Source organism: Rhinolophus sinicus, linkage group LG09 (genome assembly GCF_036562045.2).
Source record: "Rhinolophus sinicus isolate RSC01 linkage group LG09, ASM3656204v1, whole genome shotgun sequence".
NCBI classification, from domain to species: Eukaryota; Metazoa; Chordata; class Mammalia; order Chiroptera; family Rhinolophidae; genus Rhinolophus; species Rhinolophus sinicus.
The window spans coordinates 80114156-80133803 of NC_133758.1; the positions used below are offsets into that span (position 1 = coordinate 80114156).

Below are 19648 nucleotides of genomic sequence, written 5' to 3' on the forward strand. Positions count from 1 at the left end.
TCATAGATGATCTGTATGGGAAAGTTTGGTGGAATTTGTGATAGAAATATTAGAACAATAAAAAATACACTAAGGAAAAAGCTTACAAAGTAAATTTACAAATATGAATAGATTTCCTGTAGACAGCTACTGGTTAGAAAATATAAAGAAGGAGATCCCATACATACTAGCTATAAAAGTGTGCATAATCTATATGAAGAAAACTTTAATATCGTATTAAAGAAGACTTCTCATACCAGCAAGAGGTCAGACTAGGATAATCTGAAAGCCTTTACATTGTAAAACTCTGAAAATGCTGAGTAGAATACAGTTTTAAAAGAGCTTCATGCAGAGCTGCTCTCTCAAAGATTAGGAGCTCACTGAGGACCAGCAACACAGAAAGACAGAAACAGAAGAGGAATAAGTCATGAGTTAAAGCCACTGCAGCCCCTTGGAGTGGGGGTGAGGAGCCATTCCCTTAACCTAGGTACTTGTGTTTCAGTACCAACAGGGAACAGCAAATCTAGGCCCACTATCATTCAAGATGGAAACTGAACCTAGAAGGCAGGAGTGAGATGCAAACTGGCAGAGTAAGCACAGAAATTGGTAAATAAACCTTGACTACATGAAACAATAACAATTATATAATGGTCAAAATGGGGTGGCATTGGTGTGCTGACATACATTGAACAACTGGCTTTCTCAGAAGAAATATAAGAGCCTAATTTGTAGCATATGCTGATTCTCTGAGGTAAATACTCCTATTGTGGCCAACTTAAACTACCAGTATCGTGTCACTGAATGCAGACTTGGGAAGAGATGCACAGTAGCACACCATTATATAGTGTTTCTACCAGACAGCTACAATAGCTGTGAATGGCGTTAAGAAGAGAGATAATATTAGTAAAATATGGTAAAATACATGGTGATGAGTTTTGAGTAGTTATTTCCTTGTTTTAATATAATTTATTTAATTATATCTATACAATTTTTAATAATAGTGTGTTTAACAACTGTATTACAAAATTTCTGAAATTTAACAATCAGCTCTCAAGAGCTGAACAAGCTGACTGTAGTCCTGGGAAGAAGAGTGAACTAAAGCTTTAACTAACAGAAAGGTAAATGACGATGATTGATCCTAACGTCATTTGCAGTCTTTGTATTATAGTGAAAGAGTATAGGCACATTTTTTAATGTGCATACCTATTTCCAAAGTTGCAATTAAAAGTAGAATATTTAACTTCCAAACTAATAGTGAGAAGAGAAATAAGGAAAATTTGATTACCACAATAGAAAGTAACAAGTGAAAAAAAGAAAAGATGGTATAAAGAGAACACCAAATAGGGTGGACCTAGAGGGTATTATGCTAAGTGAAATAAGTCAGACAGAGAAAGATAAATACTGTATGATCTCACTTATATGTGGAATTTAAAAATCAAAATAAACAAACAAACAAATCAGAAACAGACTGATAGATACAGAGAACAAACTGATGGTTGCTAGATTGGAGGGGGGTGGAGGGACTGGGTGAAAAGGGTGAAGGAATGAAGAAGTACAAATTGGCAGTTACAAAATAGTCATGGGGATGTAAAGTACAGCATAGGGATATAGTCAATTATATTGTAATGACTATGTATGGTGTCAGATAAGTACTAGACTTAAGGGGGGATCACTTCGTAAATTATATAAATGTCTAACCACTATGCTATACACCTGAAACTAATATAATATTGAATGTCAACTGTAATTGAAAAAATTTTTTTAAAAGAACACCAAATAAAGTGGTAGAAATAAATTTCAATATAACCAAAAGAATCAACATCACATGAAAATAAATGGTGTAAACTTGCCAGTTAAGGCAAGCTCTTAAATTTACTTTTTAAAAATCATGAATTTTAATTACATGTTGTCTGTTAGAGACGTATATAAAATATAATGACACGAACAGTTGAAACTAGGAGGATAAAGATACAGTAAGGAAACATTAACCAAACAAATTCTATATTAATATTATTCAACATACTTGTAGACATTAAGGCAAAAACATTAAGCCTAAAGAAAAATATTGTCTTTTAAAAAAACAGATCATGAGGAATGTATATCAGTGCTGAACTTAAGAACATTTAAAAATGTAGCTGTGAAAAATGTGAAGAAGAAATTAAAAGAATATCCAGGAGAAATTGTTAAATACATAATTATAGTAGAAAATTTTAACATATTTCAAAATAATTTACAGATAAAAAATTAGTAAGGATGTAGTGAAGTTGAACAACACAATTACTAAGCTTGATCTAAAATATGTTAAATGCTAACAGAATATACATTCTTTTCACACACACAAAGGACAGTATCTAGTTTTTATGGAGCATACTAGGTCACAAAACAAAGGCTATATAACAGGAGACGAAGAAGGACCCAGTAATCCCACTTCTGGGTATTAATCTGAAGAAACCCAAAATGCTACTTGGTGTGCATCCATATGTTTATGCAGTGTTAATTACAATAGCCAAGATATGGAAGCAACCTGGGTGTCCATCAAGGGATGATTGGATAAAAAAGAAGTGGTACATATATACAATAGAATATTATTCATCCATAAAAAAGAATGAAATCTTGCCATGTGCAACAATATTGATGGACCTTGAGGGTATCGTGCTGAGTGGAGTAAGTCAGACAGAGAAAGACAATGCCATGTGACTTTACTTAGACAATAGGATAAGTGAACAAATAAAACAGAAGCAAACTCATAGATACAGGGCATATTTTGATGGTTGCCAGATGGGATGAGGATTAAGGGGATGGGTGAAAAAGTGGGGAAGAGATTAAGAAGTACAAATTGGTAGTTACAAAATAGTCATGGGGATGTGGGGTATAGGATGGGGAATATAGTAAATGATATTGTAATGGCCATGTATGGTATCAGATAAATACCATGTTTCCCCGAAAATAAAACCTAACTGGACCATCAGCTCTAATGTATCTTTTGGAGCAAAAATTAGTATAAGACCCGGTCTTATATAATATAAGACCTGGTATAATATTATATACTAATAATATAATGTAATATAATACTGGATCTTATATTAATTTTTGCTCCAAAAGACCCGTTAGAGCTGATGGTCTGGCTAGGTCTTATTTTTGGGGAAACATGGTACTAGATTTATCAGGATAATCACTTTGTAAGTTATATAAATGTCTAATCACTATGTTGTGCACCTGAAACTGATAAAATATTGTACAAGGTGTGATCAAAAGATACAGTGAATGTTTAATCAAAATTATTACAGTAAAAGACTATTGCCATTAATTCCCCTCAAAATACTCCCCCTCTCTTTGAACACACTTATCCCATCATTCTTGCCACTTTCTGAAGCAGTTCTGGAAGTCCTCTTTTGTGAGTATCATTAGTTGCGCTGTCATGGCTGCCTTGATGTCCTGAATCATTTTGACTTTGGGGAAGAGCCAGAAGTCGCACGGTGCCACATCCATTGAATAAGGTGCATGGGGATACACCATAATGTGTTTTTCTTTGTTTTTTTTTATATTGGGGAACAGTGTGTTTTTCCAGGACCCATCAGCTCCAAGTCAAGTCGTTTTTTTCAATCTAGTTTTGGAGGGTGCAGCTCACTGGCCCACGTGAGAATCGAACCGGCGATCTAAGTGTTATGAGCACTGCGCTCTAACCAACTGAGCCAACCGGCAGCCTCCCGTAATGTTTTTGTTTGACAGAAATTGCCATATACCGGAAGCAATGTGTGACATGGAGCATTGTCATGATGGAGGATGAAGTAAAGACACTCACGAAAGAGGACTTCTAGAACTGCTTCAGAGAGTAGCAAGAACAATGGGATAAGTGTGTTGGAAGCAAAAGGGAGTATTATGAAGGGGATTAATGGCAATGTGTCTTTTACTGTAATAGTTTTTTTCGTGTCAACTGTAATTGAAAAAAATATATTTTAAAAAGAAAACAAACTATAACTAGACTCACTGTAGATGAAAAAGCAGTTTTCAAAAGAAGATATACAAAACCTAGCTAAACTAAACAATTGTTTAAGATAACATGCATTTGTGGTAAAGCTAGAAAGAAGGAGGGATGATAAACACAAATCTCAGAGTATTGTTATCTTTGTGGAGGAGGCAGAAGGATACAACCAAGGAAGGGCATTATAGGGGCTTGAAAGTATTGGTAATTAATTTAGGTGGTGAGCATATGTGTATATAAGTATTGTTTAATTACTAATGTTTATAAGTATTCATATATATTTTATATTAAGCTGTGTATGCATATATAAAATACTTCAGTTGTAAAAATTTTATTTTTAATTTTTGAGATTTTATTATGGAAAAAACAAGTATTTGAGAATTGTTAGGAAAAATCCGAAAAAGAAACTAAATGTCTGGAGAATAGTACTAGCTTCTATTAACATGTATCATAAAGCTAAAATAGTTAAAACAGTTTGTTACTGACATATGAATTGTATAACATAAAATAGATGAATACTTTAAGAGAGAAAGATTCCAATATCCTGAGAGGAATTTGAAAGCACATTGCAATGCAAAAGTAGGATGCCATGAGAAGGGAACAATCAAAAACATGTAGAGCTTTTGGAAATTAAAAATAAGTTTTCCTGAATTCAAAAATTCAGTATAAGGGTTTAGGGGATAAATTTAATGAAATCTCCCAGAAAGCAGAGCAAGAGGAAAAATAAACTAAATGAGTAAAAAGATAAAACAAAGGACCAGTTCAAGAGATCTCATATGTAGTCGATGTTTGCTAATAATAATAGCTAGGAATTATACATTGCATACAGGGTACCAGGTAGTATTCTAAGCAGTTTACCTGTATTGATTTATTTATTCTTCCCACCTAGGCACACTTACTGTTCTCACTTTATTAAAAGATGAAACTACCACACAGAGAGATTAAGTAACTTACCCAAGGACACATAGCTGATAACTAGGAGAACTGGAATGTGACACTAGGCAATCCCTAAACCTGCAGGCATAACCAAAACTATAGTGCTTCCTACTAATTTGCTAACACTAAAATGTTAATATCTGCTTTTGAAAAAATAATCACATGGAGGCAGCTTTTCAGTTGGTCATTCTGTAATTAGGTTTGTATTTTGAAACTAGGAAGCACATAAAGTATTTTATCACTGTTGCAGAGTTTAGAAATTATAAGTTTTACCTTAAATTACAAACATGTTATCTTGAACTTGAGAGAAGAGCTATAAATAATGAAGAACATATGCGGAATTTTTGTATTCAATTAAAACAATTTTTTTTTACTGTTTCATCAGTAATACTTTGACTCGTTTTAGTACAATATAGGTAAGAATAACATTTAAGCCACTCAGCATTTATCTTCAAGATATATATATCTGAAATTTGTAGTTGCTATATCTTGGTGATCTTTATTTCCAGGGTTATCTTGAAGAACTCTTACGACTTCGAGAGAACCAGCTGTCTGAATCTGTCTCCCAGAATAAAATACTGCTACAAAGGATTGAAGACTCTGATCTAGCCCATAAATTGGAAAAGGAACAATTAGAATATATCATTGTGGAGCTTCAAGATCAGTTGTAAGTGAGATTCTTTTGGAAAAATTCTGGCAGTATGTGAATATAAGAAAGTGTCATGTTTTGGCATAGGATTCAAATTCCAAGAAATCTGATTGCTTGCTACTAAGTTCTTTTTCACTTACTATTTTTTAAAAGATTAGTTTTGTTTTCATTATTATAAAAGTAATCCATGCTCATTGTAGAAACATCACAAAATATAGGAAGAAAATAAGAACCACTTTCAGTTGTGCTAGCCGGAGTTAACTGCTATAACTTGGTGTATATTCTTTCAAATGCATATGCATAATTTAAAAAGTATTTACAGTAGTACCTCAGTTTTTGAACGTCTCCGTTAATGAACATTTCGGTTTACGAACGCCGTAAACCCAGAAGTAAATACCTCGGTTTTCGAACATGCCTCAGAAGTCGAACATGTCACGCAGCTTCTGCTGAGTGCAAGATCCTGACGGCTGTTTTCGAACGTTTCAGAACTCGAACGGTCTTCTGGAATGGATAACGTTTGAAAACCGAGGTACCACTGTAGTTAAGTTAGTTATTAATTGACTGACTAATCGATTGCAAAAAGATGGTATATAAGACCAGTACTGCTCAAAGTGCAGTGCCGGTGCTTAAACTGTTAACCAGGTTGCGCCAGAATATCACTAAGCACAGTTTAGCACTAAGCTAATAACCTTTTTCCATAGCAAGCTTTGGATGAAGAAAGCTGTGTGTTGATTTACATTCTGGTTTAGACGCCTTAACTTGTCATTATTCAAAGTACTTGCACTACTTATACCATTTTGTCAAACTTGATTTTATTAATTGTTTATGGTGAAAATCTTTTCAAATTAATATTTATTTAATCTTAAAGGGTGGCTTTTAATTTTTTAAAGCAATTTCAACTTTCAGAAAAGTTGCAAGGATGACACAGATTAATTTCTATATGCTCTTTCCTAGATTCACCAATTTTCAACATTTTGCCACATTTGTCATAATTCTCTCCCTCTCCCTGTATGTATAATACATACATATTATTTCTTGAACCCACTGTGAGTTTGCATATATCATACCTCTTTACCATTTAATACTTCACTGTGTCTTTACTAAGAACAAAGACATTTTCTTGTATAACTATAATTCAGCTTTCAATTTAAGAAATGTAAATCAATACTATACTTCCATCTTATCTGTGACTCATATTTCACTTTCATCAGTTGTCCAGATAACGTCTCTTATTGCAACTTTTGTTTTTCTGGTAAGGATACAATCCAGGATCATGTTGTGCATTTGGTTGTCAGTCTCTTGTCTTTTTAAACTTAGAATAGTTTTTCAATGTTTGTTTCACATGAAGTTGATGTTTTCAAAGAATACAGGTTAGTAATTTTATAGAATGTCCTTCAGTTTTAATTTGTTTGCTTTTCCTTGTGATTATAATGAGTCTTATCTATTTGTGGCTGGAAAACAGCATAAGTGATGTGTCCTCAGATTATCACATCCAGAGGTCTGTGAAGCCTCTTGGCCTTTTAGTAGTGATATTAATTTTAATCATTTTGTTAAGGTATTTTTCTCTTCTGTATAGTTACCATTGTTCCTTTTGTAATTAACATGTAATTTGCAAGGAGATTAAGTATAAAAGATGATTTTTTTAAGTAACAAAGTTTTAAGGAACATAAAAATGTAATGTTTTGTGGGAGTTTGTGTCTTGATGGAAGGAATTATTATTCATATATTGTTTCCTATATGTTTTCTAGTATTTTAAAAAGAGTTTGTCCTATGGGGTATCACTCGAGGGGCAGATGAACAGTTTCCGTAGCCCACCTGTTTCTGTAAGCAGGGTGAGAAATATCAAGAGCCAAACAGTAGAGATTTCTGGTTATTTCTTTGTAGTTAAAAGATTCAGAAGATAATTTTAATTGTTTTAAATTGATTGGAGTGTTATTGGTTAATAACATTATATAAGTTTCAAGTGTACATTTCTATGATACATCATCTGTATATTGCTTTGTGTGTTCACCACCCAAATCTGTTCTCCCTCTGTTACCATATATTTGACCCCCCTTTGCTTTCTTATCTTCTCCCTATCCTGCTTCCCCTTTGGTAACCTTCATACTGTTGTCTGTGTCTGTGAGTTTGTTTTCGTTGCTCGTTTGTTGCTTTCTGTTTATATCCCCCATATGAGTGAAATCATATAGTTCTTGTCAGCATGATACTCTCAAAATCCATTCTTGTTGTCACAGATGGCAGTATTTCATCTTTTCTAATGGTTGTATATGTACCACATCTTTATCCAATCATCTATCGAAAGACACTTTGGTAGTTTCCATGTATTGACCACCATGAATAATGGTGCAGTGAACATGTATCTTTACAGGTACATGTTTTCAGATTTTTTGGATAGATACCCAGAAGAGAGATTGCTGGGTGATACGTGTGGTAATTCTATTCTTAACTCGTTGCGTACGGCGGGGTTTAAATCCCTCGTGAAGATTCTTGTGATCCGTACACAACGTGTTAATTTTTTTGAGGAACCTCCATACTGTTTTCCATAGTTGCTGTATCAATTTACATTCCCACCAGCAGTGCATGAGGGTTTCTTTTTCTCCACATCCTCTCCAACACGTTATTTCTTGTCTTATTAATAGTAGCCATTCTAACAGGTGTAAGATGGTATCTCCTTGTGGTTTTGATTTGCAATTCCCTTATATATAGTTAGAGAAGTTGAGCATCTTTTCATATATCTGTTGGCCATTTGTATGTCAAGAAAATAGTATTTCTTTTGCAAATAATTTTGGTAGTCTGAATTGTTTGAAATTAAAAATAATTGTGAAATCAGTTTTATTTAATAGATATTTTCATTTAAAGAATTAAAGTTGAATGTATCACATTGATTTTATCTTCGATTAAATTTAAAGGAACAAAGACTCAAACTTTTTAGTTTGTGAAAAGAATCTGCAAGTTACAGTTTTATCATACTTCTATGATAGAAAAATATCATTGATCCTCTTGATTTTGCAAAGAAACCTTACAGTTATTTTTAATACCTTAAAAGGAGATTTTAGCTAAAACAATATTACCAGAGCAATAAATAAAAAATTAAGGCCAACAGTCAGAATTTGACTATTTTCTTTCATTTAGAGGTTAAAGATTTATTTTCCCAATTTATACTCTAGGTAAGTGTAAATTGGTGTCTTACAAGATTCCTTTGCATAAAAACTGTTATAAGAATGCTGAACAGAAGAATAAGAGACATTACTTTCAGAATGTTCACAATTCACTATGTTATCAGAATTTTTAAGGTGAGGAATACTCTGGGCATCTTTGCAGCTCTAGGGAGAGAGTGGACACTTTTTTCCTTCTTAATGTTGCTGAGTTTTTTTTTTTAACCAACAGTTAGGAAGGCCTCCATCAAAGCTAGGCACTGAAATTCCTTTGTTAATCCTAAAAAGATAAAAGTAGACTTGAGAAGATTAAATTTATAATGTATGATGAGAAAGGTCAAAAGAGGAGTATTAAATAGAAGATGAAGTATGTGGTATTTGCTTCTACATTATGTTGATTATCTTTTACTGGGTGACTTAAATCATTTGTCACTTATTTTTTTCTATGTATTACTCTGTAGTTGGATGTGTTTTTGAATTACTGTTAAAGTGTGCTTTAATTATGCCTCTGACTACTCATAAAATACGAACATTTTGTAGTTTTGGTAACAGAGTACAAGTTAGTGTGATGGAATGCAGAAGCATCCTAAAGCTTTCTTAAAAATCAAGACTGTTCAGATACTGGCTCTATACTTGCCTATTGTGAGTGCAAACTTTAATTAATTAATGTGTTGGAGTCTGTTTTTTAGTGATAAAATGGAGATAATATTCATCTTGTGGATTGTTATGAGTATTAAATAGTATAAAGTGTACTATAGCTAGAACAAAGAAGGCATTCAAAGATTATTCCAATGTTTTGGCTTATAGAAACCTTAATCTCCTTAATAAGTTCATTCAGAAAGATAAATAGTGAATTTAAAATGTTTTACTTTATCATGCCCCAAAACTATAGATCAAACAATGAGTTTGAACTTTATTGTATTATTCCTGAGTATCAGGAAATTCACTTTTGAGATCTAGCTCCTAAAAGGCTATTGGATTCATATTTATAATCATAGTATAGATTTTTGTATATCACACATGTGAGGGAGACGTACATGGTTATTTACTACTTAATGGGTGCCACTTTTAACTGTAATTTTTTTTCTCATTGATAACTGATGCAATACTAATTTGGAGTATTTTACAAGGCATTGACAAAGATACATTTGAGTGATTAAGTTTATGGTTGGTGGAGTTGTAAAGTATTGAATAATTTTACGTCTCCAAAAATTATGATTAGAAATAGTGTTATAATTTCATTGGGATATACAGCATTATTATAATTGTTTTACTCTCATAGTTTTATTAAAATCTGTGGTATAGTTTGAAATCGATATACTTTGAATCAATACATGGAGAGGTTCTCATAAGATTATGAAATACATTCTGTTCATGGCCTTTAAGAAACTTATTGTCACATTTATGCTAATAAATGTGGAAAAACTTAATTTTTAATTTTTTATTCAGTAAACATTTATTTAAATGTATACTTTTTTGCTTGAAAATAACAAAGTACAGAGAAGAATGAGGCATAGTTTCTTTTTACAAAGGGCTCATAAGCTAGTGAAGATTGACATAATTAATTATACTGTTATTTAAAGAGGGCCATATATGGGAGGGAAGCTTTGTCCTCATCCACAATATTAGACCTTTAGATAGATGATCTGCTGTACAAATGATTCTTTGTAAAACACTCATTGCAAACCTCTGGAATAGACAGCCTCAGAACAGTGTGCAAAAGCTGGATACCTTTGTCATGATAGAGCAATGAAATGTGTAATAAGGAATTTTTTCGAGTTAGCTGGTAAAATTTTTCCGTTCGTGATTTGAAAGCTTCTAGGGATAGTAGCATGCTATATAGGGTTCCCTAGGGAAGGAACTGAAGAGTTCAAATAGTAGAAGTGAAAAATCATCACTGCCAAAAGTAGGCCACTGTGCAGTTCAGCAGCCCAGTTGGTGTAGTTCGTGGGAAGTAGTGATGATGTGATCCTACCAACCTTCAAACCAGAAGTCAGTGATGCTGTGGCATCTCGTGTCAGAAGGTTTAGGATGAGTGGTATGGATCCTGACAAGAGAGTGCAATAATGTCATTATGGCCCTGTTAATAATGGACAAATTATGACAGTTTCTGGTCATACATATTTTTTGGCAGGTAGCAGTTATTAAAATATTAAATTATAAGCATATTAGTATATGTTACTCTATTATGCATAGAAGAACAGAAAAATCAAGAAAATGCACCCAGAAGAAGAAAAGGCCAGGTACCAGATAGATAAAACCACGTCTGTTGTACTTTTTTGGTGTTTGTGGGAAATCAGATATTACAACAGGAAAGGGTACTGATTTGATATGGATGTTGTTTCATTGCTTTTACTCATAGTGTTTGATTAAAACTGCTGGCAGAGTCTCCTATAGAGCAGATGTCCTTATACGTGGTTCGGGGACTAGCAACAGTTGGGACTAACAATACAATATTTCATTGAGAACAAGTGACTCATTAGAATAGAAAAAAGACTACTTTGGGCATCCTTATTTAGTAAATATTTTACATTGACTACTTGAAAGTAGAAAGCCTCCCTAAATTACAATTTATAAATAACAATATTAATATTAATATATAAATATTACTTTGTTCATTATTTCCATTTTTAGCATTTAGTTGGCATTTAGAAAATTAAAATTAGCATTTAGATACTGAAACTACTACTATATTTTAATTTTTTATTAGGAAATATTTAACTGTACACAAAAGAAAGAATTGTACAGTAAACCCCAGATTACCCATCACTCAGATTGAGCAGTTAGTTACCAAGAGTTTGTCCCATTTGCTTTATCTCTTTTATTTTTCATTCTCTTTTTCTTTTGCTGCAAATCATGTTGATTCCTACAAACTTCATTGCACATCTCTAAAAAATATGGACACTTTTTCACTAAATTTCATAATCACACCTGATAAAATCAGGAACAATTCTTTTTATCATCTAATGCTCATTCATACCAAGTTTTCCCAATTCTTTAAAAAAAATCTTTTTTGTAATAGATTTTTTTCAAGTCAGGATTCAAAGTCATATATTACATAAGTTGTGTCACTTAAGCCTCTTAATTTATAGCAGTTTCCTACTTTCACCTTTCCTGTCATTGTGTGTTGACAGACTTCCTATAAAATGCCCAGCATTTTGCATTCGTTCTTTGTGGTTCATTTAATTTGTTCTTGTATACCTGTGCTGTCCAGTACATTAGCTGTTAGCCACACATGGCTATTGAGCACTTGACATGTGCTGTAAGTGTGAAATCCACACCAGATAGAATGAAATAAAGAATGTAAAATACCTCATTAATGACTTTTTATATGGACTACATGTTGAAATGATAATGTTTGGGATATATTGGGTTAAATAAGTACATTATTAATATTAATTTCACCTGCTTTTTAATGTGACTATAAGAAAATTTTAAATTGCATGTGTGACTCTTCTTGTATCTCTGTTATACAACTATATCCTCTCTACTCAGAGTGGACTGGATGCTTTAGCATCATCTGGGAGCAGAATCTCAGGTCCCTCTCCAGACCTAGTGAATCAGAATCTACATTTTTAACAAGATCCTCAAGGGATTAATTGACACGTTGCAGTTTGAGAATCACTGCTGTGTGCTGTGTATCATCTAAGTATATCCTCTTGACTCTGGAAGAGTGGTTTTCAATCCTGGTTGCATATTTAGAATCACTTAGGAGCTTTTTAAAAATATTTTTGAAAAATGAGGATGCCAGACTGAGCCTTACCTTATGTAAGAGAGATTGATTTAATTGGTCTACGTCAGGACGCAGGTAAGTGTGTATTTAAAAATCTTCCCATATGTTTCTGCTGTGCCATCAGCATTGAAAACCACTGCTCTAAGGTGCTGGGTTAGATTTGCATTTAAGTTTTGTGACAAGAATATTTTACAGTGCTGTGTACTTCATGCTGGGAAGCACACTGGTTGTTCCACTTTTAGTGATCTTAAGATTGAACAGTGAATTAAGGTGGTGACAACCTTATTTCTTTTTTGTAGAAGTTCCTATTAACCTTTCATATAATGGTTTGAACCATGGATGAGCATTACCTAGAGCAATTGATTCATTAAGATTTGTAAAATGGTGGTTTCTTAATTGTTACTACTTCTATGCTATTGGCTGGAATCATCTATAAAGAAGGAAAGAACTTTCCCTCTTTAGTTCGGGCTATTCACCACTACAGTTGTTATAAGATACTGTTAATTTTCAGAATATGATGCCAATGCCCTAGTTTGTTACCAAAGAGATGAAGATTTGGTTTTGCTTTTCTCTTTTATTTTTGAGAACTTTACAAACTTTTTATATATAATCTCTTCTATAATGTGAATTAACTCATACAAGATTCATAAATAAGGTGATGATATCAGTATAACAACAAAAAAATCACCTTGATTCATACTTGATTTTTCTTGGAAGTTAATTGTTTCTCAGCACGTAACACCAGCCGAATGCAAAATGCACGAATACAGTCAAATACTGCAAGCCACCAACAGATGGCGACATCTCACTATATGTAATCCTTTTTTGCGGTGCAGTCCTCTGGTTCAGTTGAATTTATAACTTGAAGGTGTTTGTGAATTTTTGTCTGCCTTCATGGCAGACCTCAGTCTCAGCAGCCTCAGCCCTTCCTTACACTATCTTCCATCAAATGGCTTTTCCTTTGTTGTTGTTAAAGCTCTTGTTGTAAAGTTATTATATTTCTTAATAGGAATTTAACAAATATTTTAAATCGGATTTGAAATTTTATTAGGATTGTTAGTGTTTTTCTTAGTGTTCCAGTTAGGAAATAGAATACGTTTTAAGTCATCAGCTCCTAATCCTATTCTCCCCATTATGCGAGTTATTTTCCCTGTGTTACTGCAGAACACTATTTTGTTTTTGTATTATAGCAGAAATGCCTATATTCAGTGTATTTCCATCACTTACATTTATTTTTCTTTTTGATTCTCAAATTGTCCCATCTTTGACTGACTAATTTTATTTAATTCCTGTATCCTTCTGACATGACCTGTTTGTCTTTGATAACTTTCTTTCTGGCATAAGATATCCCAGGCTCATCTTGCATATATTTCATGCCGCAGATCTGGAGGGCCACTTTTCTAAGGATTCAGGGTTTATTTTATATTTTAAAATTTGGAGGAAAAATGAGGCACTTGATTTTTTTTTTTGAGTTCTAAATCCCCATAAATGTTTCTTTCTTTTCAAAAGATACCGTCAAGTTAGGTTCTAAAGTGCAACCAGGGTTGAAAACCACTGCTGTTCTAAGAGACTTGGTTAGATTTGGGTTTAACACTTTTTGGGCAAGAATATTTCATAGGTAAATAACTTATATTTTTTGGCTACCTGGCTCCTTTTTAGGCTTTTTCTTTCAAAAAGTTTTATTTGAAGGGAAATAATTATATATTTATAAGTGATATAAAGCTAATCTTTATCCCATGGTTATGTCTAAAATTAACAAAGAAGCAAAAACACAAGTAAAGGACATTTTTATATTAACATTATAAAGAAGTTAGGGTATTTACAAGCTATATTATCATTTTCCAATTCTGGAAATTTTTAAATGACTAAAGTAGAGTAAATTCTCATTACTCCTCTTGGTACTACGTTGCTTTTATAACTTCTCTAACATTGATTCATTCACTTGACAAATATTTATTGAGAATGTGAGAAAAGCCAGGCCCTGTTCTAGGTGCTGGTGACTCAGGAATAAATAAAACAGTCTGTGCCCTCACAGAGCTTACTTTGGATGGAGAGCAGAGACCGACAGTAAACAAATAGCATCTGAGTGATGGTCCTGTCCCTCTTCCAAAGTAGTCAAGAGAGGTTGAAGGTAGGTAACTGGCATCCTGTGTTCCTGGGAAAGTGAGGGGGAGGAGTGTATGTAACATCTTATGTTCGGTGGTTTTTCCTTTCTTTGACCTTTAGTTCTCTGCCTAGCCGTTGGCTAGGTCCATGAGCATAAAAGTGTGCGTTTACTGTTGTCATGATATATTAAATACTTCACGTTCGTGAAGATTATAGCCTAAGATTTTGTCAGTGTGCCATGTCACAAATAGCATTGCAATATACCCTAAGAATGGCAGCACATCAGAAAATAAGTGGTAAGTGGAAAGGAACCATTTTGTTAGACCCACTCTCAAAACTTACCTTTATAGCCATGGGCTTCAAATGTATTGCCATATCAAAATTAAAAATTGCGTCATCTTACGGACCTTTGGGTTGCTTAGGAATACTTGGAATCACAGATAATATCCATCCCCTGGCACTTACATTTAATATCTGTATATCTATAGTTACCTCTCCCTCTCTCTCTCTCTCTCTCTCTCTCTCTCTCTCTCTCTCTCTAATCTATCTAATCTGTCTATCTCTATATCCATCCAACAGCCGAAAGTATAACTTCATCATAAGCCATCAGAACTGCCTCTGAAGTAAATGAGAAAGAAGCAAAGTAAAGGGGAGAGGATAACCCTCAAGCTTGGAGACACAAGATAAAGAAACAAACAAAACAAAATAATATCTTTAAAATGGCTAAGCACTGCTATCAAAATATAGAGTACAGAATTCTAGATCTTTTAAAAGAGCTTGTTAGTAACAGTAGACTTGAGTCTAATCCCTGAAAGGAGGGAAAAAGACCACACTCTGGAAATCTTACCTTTTTCTCTTCCCTTTAAAATCATGAATGCAATATTCAGGACTCCAGAGAATGTAGGATCTCATTTTTGAAGGCAGCGTACTCAATATTTACGGGGAATCCGAGAACTTTGAGAATAGAAGTGGAGGGAATTGTTGGGAACGCCAACATTTAAAAACTAAGTGGAAGAAGGAACCTCCACTGAAAGAGACCAAGAAAGAACAGGCAGAGAGATGTAGTTTTGCTATAATTTCACAAGAGAAAAACTATATTAGATTCACCTAGGAAGCATTAAAAAAATACCGTTGCCTGGGCACCACTCTCATAGACTCTTATGTCATTGATCTGAGATGACAATTGGATATCAATATTTTTTAAACCTCCTCAGTTATTTGAATATATAGTCAGGGTAGAGAACCACAAGTCTAGAAGTTTATTTTGACGTTTAACAAAGTGAATTAATATTTATTATGCTCTTAACAGCAATTTAATTGCAAAAACAGATTAAAGAGTTCAGCAAATACAGGAAACTGCATGGTGGCTCCTTGTTACTCAAACATGGAGAGCAAGCAGGTGTGCGTGTGTGTGTTTGGGTGTGTGTGTCCAGATGAGAAAGGATTTTATATGCTATGCTAAGGAGCTCTGTGGGGTTATCAATATCAGGTCAGATTTTCATTTTAGAAAGATAAACCTTTGAAATAATATTTTCTAATGTATTCATCAATACTTACTGAATACCTACTTTGTTCCAGAAACTGCGCTAGTCACTGAGAATTTAAACGTGAGTAAGATGACCTTGAGAATATCAAAGTCGACTAAACAACTGACATCTAAATGATGGATGAGTGTATAGTAACGTGTGTGTGTGTGTGTGTGTGTGTGTGTGTGTGTGTGTGTGTTAATAAAAGTATATACACTGTACAGGAGTAGTGATCCAGGGAAAGCATCACTAAAAGTTGGTATTTGAATAGAGCTTTTCAGGAATTCTCTCGGTGACCAAAGGAAAGGAAGAACGCAAAGGGAAGTTCTTCTAAGCAAAGGGAAGAGCATTTTTAACTGAGATAAGCTTCTGTTATGAATTAAAATGACTGTAAAATGCTCCACATTATTAGAGGAAGATGTAAATGTACCCTGATTGATGGCTCAATTCATGTGACAAATTCTCACAAACTGAATTTTAGCAAATTAATAACTTGGATGTGAAATGCTATTTTAAAAAGAGACAGTAACTGCGTTTTTACTATATTTGTTTTTTCTTTAAAAACATTGAGAAACAAATTTCCTCCTGAGAAGGCATAAAGGATTCACAGTGAAGTCTTTGGTATTTATGATCAACCCAGAGTCTTACTGTATTATGTTGTATTGTACTATACTTAGTTAAGATAAGCTAACAATAATCAGATGAAGAATCATAAACCTTGGAAAAATAAAGTGATGGTGGCAAATTACGTTCTTATAGATAGTGCAAATTATATATTTAGAAGATACAGGAACTTATCAGGCTTTGTCTAGGTTCCATAGAATAAATTATATTCATTGAATGTTTCTGTCGAGCCAAAGAGGACTTAATAAGAGCTATTTTTCCTTTGAAAAATAAAACAGCTCTTTGAACCTTAACTGAAAACTATGCTGTTTGTTTCAAACTATTTCACAGGAGAGCTGGACTCCATATTTCATAGAGAGGTTTTATGTTTATAAATCCACAGTATTTTGAATTTACATATATTCTTCAAAGACGTGCTCTTATGAGACAATTATGGGTATATTCAAAGAACTCATAAAATAGTCAATTGATAAATATATACATATATTTCAACATATAAAAAAACAAACTTTACTTTTAAATGATATGTTTTTATTGGCCAAGTAAAAGAACTTTTTACAATAAGCAAGGCAAAGATTCTTGAATGATTTAGAAGTCAGTTATTGGGAATGATAGACTATAATAATACAGGAGAATTTAGGTTGTACTTTCTGGACTCCCTCTTTTGAGGATGTTTATCATGAAAAAATGTAATTACAGATATTTTTACGTGGCTGTTTCTTCACATATTTTAAGTGTATATTTCACTGCCCACTTAATATATTTACTTGATATTAGTTATAAATATGTTTTGAATTTTCATGAAAATGCTATTTGTGACATATTTTATAGATTTAATTAAAAATTTTAGGTTAAAACTAAAATTGGGAATAAATACTGAAAAAAATATAAAGCACTCTCAAAGTACTTTACATGTAGTGTTTTATATATGCAATTGAAGTTGTCAACTTAAAATAGGAATTTATGCCTAAAAGATATTTTATTCAAGACTCAAGCTAACCACAAATAACAAACCTATAACAGAAACACAAAATATAAAGAGAAAAGAATCAAAACAAATTATTCAAAAAAAAAAATCATCAAGTAACAAAGGAAGACTGCAAGAGAGAAAGGGAAGGATAAAACAACTGCAAAAATAGACAAAAAATACAGTGAACAAAATGGTAGTAGTAAGTCTACACTCAGCAATTGCCTTAAATGTAAATGGATTAAACTCACCAATCAAAAGGCATAGAGTGACTGAATATATTTAAAAAACAAAGTCCAGCCATATGCTGTCAACAAGAGACTCACTTCAGATTAAAGATAAACATGGGCTGAAAGTGAAGGGATAGAAAAAGATATTTCATGCAAATGGTAACCAAAAGAAAATAGGGTGTCTATTCTTATATCAGACAAAATAGACTTTATGTCTAAAACTGTCTCTAGAGGCAAAGAAGGTCATTATATAATGATAAAAGGGTCACTTCAACAGGAAGATATAACAAATATGAATATACACACACCCAACATCAGATCACCTAAATACATAAAGCAAATAAAGATGACAACAACAAAAACTTGTTAGAACTAATAAACAAATTCAACAAAGTTGCAGGATACAAAATCAGCATACAAAAACCAATCATGTTTCTACATACAAACAACCAACTATCTGAAAAGGAAATTTAAAAAATCCTATTCACAATAGCAACAAGAATAAAATACTTGGGAATAAATTTAACCAGAGGTGAAAGATTTGTACACTGAAAATTTAAATACATTAATGAAGGAAATTAAAGGAGACACAAATAAATGGAAAGGCATCCTGTGTTCATCAGTTGGAGGAACTAATATTGTTAAAATGTCCATACTACTCAAAGTGATACACAGATTCAGTACAATCTCTGTCAAAATCCCAATGGCGTTTTTCACAGGAATGGAAAAAATAATCCTAAAATTCATATGGAACCACAAAAGACCCTGAATAGCCACAGCAATTTTAAGAAAGAAGAACAAAGCTTGTGGCATCACATTTCCTGATTTCAAAATATATTAAAAATTTATAGTAATCAAAGCAGCATGGTACTGGCATTAAAACACATATAGGACATTGTAACTGAATAGAGAGCCCAGAAATAAATCCATGCATCTACAGTCAACTCATCTTTGACAAGGGTACCAAGAGCAACATTGGGACAGGATATTCTCTTCAATAAACAGTGTTGGGAAAACTGGATATCCACATACAAAAGAATGAAATTACACCCTTAACTCATACCGTTTACAAAAATCAACTAAAAGTGGATGACAGATATAAACACATAAAACCTGAAACTGTAAAACTACTATAAGAAAACAGAAGGAGATAGCTTCTTGACATTCCTCTAAGCAGTGATTTTTTTGGATGTAACACCAAAACACAGGCAACAAGAGGAAAAATAGAAAAATGGGATTGTATCAAAACGATTCTGCACAGCAAAGGAGCAACAGAGTGAAACGGCAACCTACAGAATGGGAGAACATATTTCCCATCTATCTGATAAGGAGTTAATATCCAAAATACACAGGGAACTCACAATTCAATAGCAAAAAATAACCCAATTTTAAAAAATGGGCAAAGGACTTGAGTAGATGTTTCTCCAAAGAAGACATACAAATAACCAACAGGTATATGAAAAGATGCTCAACTTCACTAATCATCCGAGAAATCACAATCACATCAGAAAATCACAATCACAGTGAAATATCTCACACCTGTTAGGATGTCTGTTATCAAAAGACAAGAGATGACAAATGTTGGTGAGGATGTGGCAAAAAGGGAATGCTTGTGCGCTGTTGGTGGAAATGTAAATTAGTACAGCCACTTCGGAAAACAGTATATAGGTTCCTCAAAATGTTAAAAATAGAACTATCTTATAATCCAGCAGTCTCACTCCTGGGTATTTATGTAAAAGAAATAAAATCAGGATCTTGAAG

At 33.1% G+C, this 19648-nt stretch overlaps 1 protein-coding gene across 5 annotated transcripts in view; it reads left to right on the forward strand.

Annotated features, from left to right (window-relative positions):
* The window catches only part of RUNDC3B (RUN domain containing 3B), a 124700-nt gene that overhangs the window by 80309 nt on the left and 24743 nt on the right, over positions 1-19648 (forward strand). For all 5 annotated transcript variants that reach the window (XM_074340687.1, XM_074340689.1, XM_074340688.1 and 2 more), the window contains one exon: positions 5407-5564. In XM_074340687.1, the coding sequence (XP_074196788.1) occupies positions 5407-5564 (158 nt within the window). The remainder of the gene's footprint in view (positions 1-5406; positions 5565-19648) is intronic.